Source organism: Macaca fascicularis, chromosome 9, assembly GCF_037993035.2.
Source record: "Macaca fascicularis isolate 582-1 chromosome 9, T2T-MFA8v1.1".
In the NCBI taxonomy this organism is placed as follows: Eukaryota; Metazoa; Chordata; class Mammalia; order Primates; family Cercopithecidae; genus Macaca; species Macaca fascicularis.
The window spans coordinates 75,544,605-75,552,715 of NC_088383.1; the positions used below are offsets into that span (position 1 = coordinate 75,544,605).

Genomic DNA, 8,111 nt, shown 5'->3' on the forward strand with positions numbered 1-8,111 from the left:
TTATAAAGCTATAATAATCAAGACAAGGTAGCGTCCTGTCATGATGGACAAACAGATCAATGGAACAGAAGAAAGGGCTCAGAAATAAACCCACACATATATAATCAATTGATGTTTTACAAAGGTGCGAAGACAATTCAGTGGAGAAAGGAATAACTGAATCTCCATGTGCAAAAGTGAATCTGGATCTATAACTTGAAGCATACAAAAATATTTACTCAACGTGGATCACAGACTAAATGTAAAACCCAAAGCTCTAAAACATAGGAGAAAACTTTTGTGATCTCGTGTTAGGCCAAGATTTCTATGCGTACAACATCAAAATAGAAATCTATCAAAGAAGCATTTGATAAATTGGATTTCATCAAAATTAAGAACGTTTGCTCTTTGAAAGGCAGCGTAAGATAATTCAAAGAAAATATTTGAAAAGCACTGCCTGATCATGTCCTTATATCCAGAAAAAAAACACCCTCAAAACTCGGTAAGAAAACAAACAACCCAATTTCTTTTTTAATGGGCAGGAAATTCAAACATGCTATTCACCAAAAAAGACTTATCCTTAGCAAATAAGTACATGAAAAGATATTCAATATCATTAGTCATCAAGGAAACTTGATATGTTCATAATCTTGATCTCAGTGTCGGTCTCACGAGGGAAACATTAAAATTCATCAAATTGTACACGTTGAATATGTGCAACTTATTGCATGTCAATTCTATCCAAATAAAAGATTTTTATAAAGAAATAAATAGGTATTCTGGCGCCCAGGGCCACCCAGCTGTAAGCGGCGGGCTGGGATTCCAACCCTGAAGTGGGCATTTGGAGCCCTCATGCTTCACCCTAGCTCCCTGAAACAAGCTCGGAGGATTGGCTCTGAGCAGCGAGGAAAGTGCTGGAAGGAAGCAGGCCGAGCGCGTCCCTGGCTGGGGACGTTAATCATTACCGGAGGGCGGTCCGAGCGCGGCCCCGCCCCGGGACGGCCGCCTGCGCGCCCGGCCGCCGCCTGCCCTCTCCGCCGGCCACCTGCTGCCGCCCGCGCCATGGTGAGTCCAGGGGTGCGCCGCCGCGATCGGGGCAGCGGGGCCGGGGCAGCAGCGGGCGAGGTGGGAGCGGGACGGGGCGGGGGAGGGTCTTTTCGAGCCTCCTGCGGAGCCGCCGGGGTCCGAGAGTGGGGTCTCTGCCCGGGTCCCTGTCGCCGGCGGCGGGGAGGGGAAGCTGAGGCCCTGAGAGGGGCATGGCGGGTCCCGGTCCCAGCCAGTTGGGAGGCCAGGCCTGCCCTGACCCAGGCCAGTGCTTGTTCCCGGACCCTGCTGGGGGCGGGGCCTACGACCTTACAGGGCCGGGGAGGACCGTGGTGGGAGAGTCCGCAGATCTCGTCCCCTTAGTGGCCCGATTCGGCTTTATACTGGGGTGGGAGCGAGAGGCAGGCTGAGTTTGCGCGCTCCTGTGCGTACCCGTCCGCGCCCCTTCCCGCTCGCACTCTGGACACAGGGTCTGTCCGCCTGGGACTCATGCTCTGAGCCCGTGTGCAGTCCCGGGCTCCAGAGCCAGCCCCCGCGCCGGTTTGAGGCCCGTGCCCGGCCGCGGGGGCTTGGTGGCGCAGGAGCAGCCCTCCTCCCGGGCTAGCTTCCCCCACCTACCCCCGGGGCGGGGGCGGGCCCCTTGCTCTGATGTAAGCTCGGGAGCTTCATCAGACCGTTTCTGGCCCACAGGCCTTCGGAGCAGGCAAGACTGGGAGGGCCTTTTGATGGGAGAGGGACTTGGGGGAGGGAGGATGAGTGGGGCTGTTTGTGAGGGGCGCTGAGGCCCCCAGAGATGCAGGCTTGGGAAATCGGCGACCACTCCCCACACCTCGCCAGAGGAGGCAAGACCTGGCGGGGATTTACTAAGCAAACAGGGCACCGTCCCCCTCTCCAGAGCCGGCACCTGGAAGATTTGTCAGTTCAGCCCCAGGCTCTGCGACTTGGGGGGTTCCAGAAGGCTCTACCGAGAAAGGGAAGCCTCCTAAGAGCTCACCTGGACTCACCCACCCCTTTAAGAGCCAAGGAAGTAAACAGTGGGCTCTGATGCTTTGGCTGACTTCTGGTTGTCTGGATACACGGACCAGGCAGTCAGCCACGGGGAGAGGGCCAGCTCTGGAGTAGAGACCTCCCTACTGGGCAGATGATGCAAATCGCTGCTGCCATTCAATCCCTGTAGCCATCTAGAGCCGAGGAGAGGAGAGGGGCCAAGCTCCCTCAGTCCGGAGAGAGCTCACGTTTTCAGGAGGGAAACAGGAGGGAAAAAAGACGGACTTAGGAAAGCACTGCGATGCTTCAGCTACCACAAATGCTACCAGGCCCATCACAAGCCTACTTGCCTTAGGAGGTATTTTTTTGTAATGCAGATGACATTTGCTTTATAGCAGTGGAGTTTCCTAAAGTGTCCCATTGGCACCTCATGATGATCTGTGGAGGTAGAGGTTCTGCCAAGAGAGGTACAGCCACCTGGCTGGTAAATGGTGAAAGCGGGGCTCAAACTTCCTGCCAATCAACACATGGTGTTCAGTCTGCAGGCTGCCTCATAAAAGCTAAATTAACCTCCCTCACATTCCCTCCTCACCCCTAAGTATTTCTTTTCAATTCAGCACTCTATTTCTGCCCTGGGGTGGTGCTACTCTAGAAGCCTAGGTTCTGGGATCCGTTAAGGTCCTAGACCTGGATCCTCCTAGGATGAAACTGACCCTTGCTTCCTTGCATTCTCTGAGGTTCCACTCATGGCCTGAATTGTGCCAATTTGGGCTGCGTTGAGGGCACTTTGCACATTAGGTAAATAGGACAGGGCACTACGTTTGCCAGCTGCCTTTGGCCAAGTTCCTTCCACTTTGGGGACTGAGTTCTGTGGCCTGAGCTTCCCAACCAGCCAGAAAAGCAGATGGAAAACCGGAGAACCTAGCCCTGGCGGCTCAGGACCAGAGGCTGCCTGGGAGCATGACTGAGGACCTACTAGAGGTAGTGCCAACACGGTCAGCTACAGTGTGGCTAAGAATGGGCTGGACACTTATTTTAAATGCAGCTCCTTTGTCCAGCCCCAGGGATGCTGACACACAGACAACACTGCGCCATCCCTGGCTAGGGGAGGGCAGGAAAGAACAGCAGACAAGTCGTTTCCCCTCTCTAGGCCTGTTTGCTCTTCAATACACATGAAAGTTACCGTAGGGACGTGGGGTGCATATGATAAAGTACATAATAGGAAAAGGAAGGGGGGACAGGCATGGTACTCTTCCTCAGAGGTTGTGGAGTAATATATTTGCATCTGGGATTTATTTTGCTTTTACGCCCTCACTGATGTAATAGATCTTATGGAGGGGAAGGTCTGTAAGGCTTTGAGGGCAGGGTAGGGGAAGAGTGTCTCTGTCCCCGTCATATGAATTGCATTGCTTTTGGGATTTCCTTTCTCTGTGTGGAGTGTAAAACCCAAGACCTGAGAGCCTATCAGCGGACAAGCCTGGACCCCACCTCCTGGGCAGAGTGCCACCCTTGAGGGCTTCCAGCTTATTGCTCAAAGACCTGCTGCCCTTGGTCACCCACGTCCAAAGCAGCCAGTGGAGGCTGGCTAAGTTCCCCTAAAGGCTGGAGCCCCTGTTTTGACCTATAAAAAGAAATGCTCTTGGGCCTCGTTTTTTCCCCTCTTCTAGGCTGGCAAAGCACACAGGCTGAGTGCTGAGGAGAGGGACCAGCTGCTGCCAAACCTGAGGGCCGTGGGGTGGAATGAGCTGGAAGGCCGCGATGCCATCTTCAAGCAGTTTCATTTCAAAGACTTCAACAGGGTATGGCACCAGGGCGGGACAGAGTTTTCTGAGACTGAGGCTGATGGGGTCACCTTACAAAGCATGTTCTGTCCCTTCACGTCTCGTTAGCCAAGACTCTGAGACCCCACACTCATCCAGTTATTTGGATAACTGTGCCGGGGGGGATATTTATTTTCCTGCCTAACTCAGAAAGTATCATCTTTGGGGACTGGAGAGTAGGAGGATGTGTCTTGGGCTCTGCCTTCCTGGAACTTGTAGCAGCAGTCCTCTGAGGAGATAGTTCAAGTAGAAAACATGCACAGCTGAAGACATTTGAACCAACAGCCAAGACTGGCCAGACCAAAAGCCTGTTGTGGTGTTTCCACCTTGTTGGCGTCCTAAATAGCAAGACTTTCTTCCTACTGCAGGGACAATCTCTAACTCAAGCCTGAGAACCAGTGACAGAATGTCAAGGGGGAAATGATTTAAAGATAAAGGAGTCTCCTGGGGGGAAGTTAATTCATCCTCCTTCATCTAGGCCTTGAATTGGTGATGTCCAGAAGTCCTTTCTCTTAAAACACTAACCTGGCTCTCGCTCCACTTAAATAGGCCTTTGGGTTCATGACAAGAGTGGCCCTGCAGGCTGAGAAACTGGACCACCATCCTGAATGGTTTAACGTGTACAATAAGGTGAGCGATGCTGTGTGCCTCTGTTGTGCTCTGCCCCCGTCCAAATACTGCAAACTCTGACACATTCTGAAGGCTTTTGGACTTAACAATGCAGCTTTCTGACCCATAGGTCATCCACTCATCTCATTTCCAATCTCACTGAGATTGCACATGCCTAGAATCAACAAAAATACCCCTGGAAAAAAAATCAGTCTACTATAAAGAAATGCAAATTAAAAGATGCATGAGATAGTTGTGGTTAGAGTAGACATTAAGAAGGCAAAACCCAAGAAAGGAAAGGCTGTGGGAATCAGGCATATTTATTCAGTGTTCATAGTTCTAAATGGCTTTAATCTTGCTGGAGGTATGGAAGAATGAAAAAGTAATGAACTAAGAATGCACACACATAGCCAACCTATCAAATTATTTGCTTAATGAATGGAAACAGCCATTAAATATCTAGCATGTGCCAAAAGCTCTGCAGTCTCTGTTTATAAAAACAGTAAGGGTGGAAGAGGCCATCTGTGAATGGATAGTGTTTAGGAGCTGACATTGGTTTTTGGTTTTGTCTTTAGCTTTTAGGTTGCTCTTGACAGTTGGATGTTAAGTTTTTATTCTATAGCTGAGTCACGATTATTTTTGAAAGACAGCAAAGGGGAGATGTAGATGATGTTGTTACAGACATGTCAGGAAGGAGTCCCCAGGAGAGACTGTAGTGGCCAGCTGCTATTCTGGAGCTCCTAGCGGGGCTGAGCCCAGCAGCTGGTGACTCCCTCCTGTTCTTAAGTCAGCAGAAGCAGAATTTCTGGTTTCGTTTCAGGTTCACATCACGCTGAGCACCCATGAGTGTGCTGGCCTTTCAGAACGGGACATAAACCTGGCTAGCTTCATCGAACAAGTAGCAGTGTCCATGACGTAGACCCTGCCCTTCCTCTTTGAATTCTTCAGGGGGAAGGGGTGACTGAACTGGGAATCTAGGGAGGGAGCTGAGGAGCCCCCGTCCTCCCCCTGCTCCCCTCCCAAGACCCAGCTGCCTCCATTGAGGGGTGAGTCCTTGCTGTGGGATGTGCCAGCGTCCCCACCAACACCAGGAATTTAGACCTTTTCCCTGCACCACTCTCTTCGTCCTGGGGGCTCTGTTACACTAATTTGAATAAGTTCTCCCCTTTCTTTTCAACTCCCCAGCAACAATGATTTTCTTGCCAGGCTGTGTCTCCCTAATTCTTTTCCCAGGAAGCTGTGATACAGGGTGAAATAAAGTCTTGTCTTAGAAACCAGGACCCTAAACCCCACACTATGTAACAGAAACACATGTGCTTTTATGTCTCAAATAAAACTATTATATCACTTGGTCTCAGACTCTAGAAACTTATTTTCCACAGGTCAATCCAAATTGGAGTCAATAGGCATTTAAATGAAAGCACTTCCTCTGTGCTAGGCACTGTTCAAGGTACTGGGAAAAGAGAGGGACCAGACCACCTTGCCTTCAGATTCATTATCATCTAGGGGATATCATTTGATTATCATCACACAGGAACACAAATTAACTATTACCAATTAACAATTAACTAGTACTAATTAACTATTACTAGGGTGAATTAATGCTAGATGGCAGGATAGGAAATGAGCTAAGGGGAACACAAGTGATTAATGGTGAAAAGGGCAAATCTGGAGGCTTTGAGTTATGGCTTGAAGACCTGAGTAGGATTCTTGAGAGGCAGAGATGGCTGCGAGAACACCATGAACACAGATAAGGGTGTGTAAGGGCACAGGTATTATATGCATTGTGGAACCTATGTCTAGAAAGGTAGTCTGGGGCCATATTACAGGTTGAACATTCCTAATTTGAAAATTGGAAATCCAAAATCTGAAACTTTTTGAATGCCAACATGATGCCCAAAGGAAATGCTCATTGGATCATTTTAGGTTTCTGATTTTCAAATTAGAGATGCTCATCTTGTCAGTATAATGCAAATATTCCAAAATCCAAAATCTGAAACACTTCTGGTCTCACATCTTTCAGATAAGGGATACTCAACCTGTGTTTTCTTCCTGGCTGTGATGGCTAATTTTGCATGTCAACTTGATTGGGCCATGGGGTGCCCAGGCATTTGGTCAAGCATTCTGGGTGTGTCTGTGAGGGTGTTTCTGAACGAGGATAACATTTGAATCAATAGACTGAGTAAAGCCGACTGCCTTCCCTAACATGGGTGGCCTCATTCAACCAGCTGAAGGCTTGTATAGAATAAAAGGGCTAAAAAGGGTTGACCCTCTTCCAAATAAGAGGGAAGTCCTCCTGCCTGACTGCCTTGAGGTGGGACATTGGTCCTTTCCTGCTTTTGGACTTAAACTGAAACATCCACTCTCCTTGGGTCTCAAGGCTGCAAGCCTCCGGTCTGCAACAATACCGTCTGCTTTCCTGGTTCTCCAGCTTGCCAACCGCAGACCTCGGGACTTGTCAGCCTCCATAATCACATGAGCCAATGCCTTATAAGAAATCTCTTTCTCTTTGTGTACTGGTTCTGTTTCTCTGGAGAATCCTAATACACAGGCCTATCATATCAGATACGGGAGATCTCAAATCCTGATGGTCTCTTCAGATTTCTTAAAATCTTAGCAAAGTTCTTAGGGCTTGCCTGGTTTTACTCCACAAGAGAAGACATAGGCAGCTTAGGAGCCGGCAGGCTATGTATCACTGGAGCAGTTAAAGAGATGGTTTGCAAAGTCAGTTCCCCAGCCAGGAACTCTCTAGGACAGAATATTCCCACGCTGTGTCATGAAGAAGGGGGCCCTGAGAGCAGCCTCATCTCTACCCCAACTGCATGCTACACAAATTTCACCTCACATGTGTCATTATGCAGAGAGACTGAGAAGCCTTCTTCCTAATAGTTCTCACCCGTGTCTCCTAACCCAAGTACTAAGCTGACTTGTAAATGCCAGGGTCCCTTGGAGCAGGAATCTAGCAACGTCACAACTCAACCTGGATGAGTTGGTCCCCCAGCAAAGGCCAGGAAAGGGGCAGAGGCTGGAGGTTGAGAAACAAGCGTAATGTTCTTGTTCATAAGAGGGATTAGTAGGACCCCGTTCCTAGCATATATGCTAGTAAAGGATTATCAATACCTATGCTGATGGCAAACAAGATTCAGACAGTGGTCTCCCATCTGTTCCACTTCTGACTTAAATTTTTCCAAGTGTGCTTTGATCTGATGACTGGCAGATTGGAGGACAGATGCCAGACGCCGAGGTATGGACTATACTGTTACATTACATTCCTGCCTCTGCTTATTTTCATGTGTCAAGGGTTGAAAAATGTTTGCCCAGTGCAAGGACAGCTCATGCCTGTATTTCCAACACTTTGGGAGGCCAAGGAGGGAGGATCATTTGAGCCCAGGAGTTAAGAGACTAGGCTGGGCAACATAGAGAAACTGTCTCTACAGAATATACAGAAAAATTAGCCAGGCATGGTGGCACACCTGTGGTCCCAGCTACTCGGGAGACTGAGGTGGGAGGATCACTTACGCCTAGGAGGTCAAGGCTACAGTGAATGATGATCATGCCATTGCCCTCTAGCCTGGGTGACAGCGAAACCTCGTCTCCAAAAAATAAAGCCAACCTTGGCAGCACTGCAGCTGTATGAAGCACATTTATGTGAGACAAAGACACAGGTAACAC

At 49.2% G+C, this 8,111-nt stretch overlaps 1 protein-coding gene across 2 annotated transcripts; it reads left to right on the forward strand.

Moving 5' to 3' along the window:
* Nucleotides 1-991: 991 nt before the first annotated feature.
* On the forward strand, nt 992-5,791 carry PCBD1 (pterin-4 alpha-carbinolamine dehydratase 1). 2 transcript variants are annotated; one of them, XM_005565597.4, is made up of 4 exons: nt 992-1,044; nt 3,678-3,809; nt 4,380-4,460; nt 5,260-5,791. In XM_005565597.4, exons 1-4 carry the CDS (start codon nt 1,042-1,044, stop codon nt 5,356-5,358), a joined length of 315 nt encoding a protein of 104 aa, XP_005565654.1. In that variant the 5' UTR covers nt 992-1,041; the 3' UTR covers nt 5,359-5,791. The 2 variants fall into 2 exon arrangements, with proteins under 2 accessions (XP_005565654.1, XP_015311701.1); XM_015456215.3 differs by lacking the exon at nt 992-1,044 and adding an exon at nt 1,478-1,726.
* Nucleotides 5,792-8,111: the final 2,320 nt, after the last annotated feature.

Excerpts from the sequence above, each read along its gene's own strand:
- PCBD1 (XM_005565597.4), top strand. Across the intron at positions 3,810-4,379 it reads ATTTCAAAGACTTCAACAGG|GCCTTTGGGTTCATGACAAG; the intron begins GTATGGCACCAG and ends CCACTTAAATAG. Across the intron at positions 4,461-5,259 it reads GGTTTAACGTGTACAATAAG|GTTCACATCACGCTGAGCAC; the intron begins GTGAGCGATGCT and ends GTTTCGTTTCAG.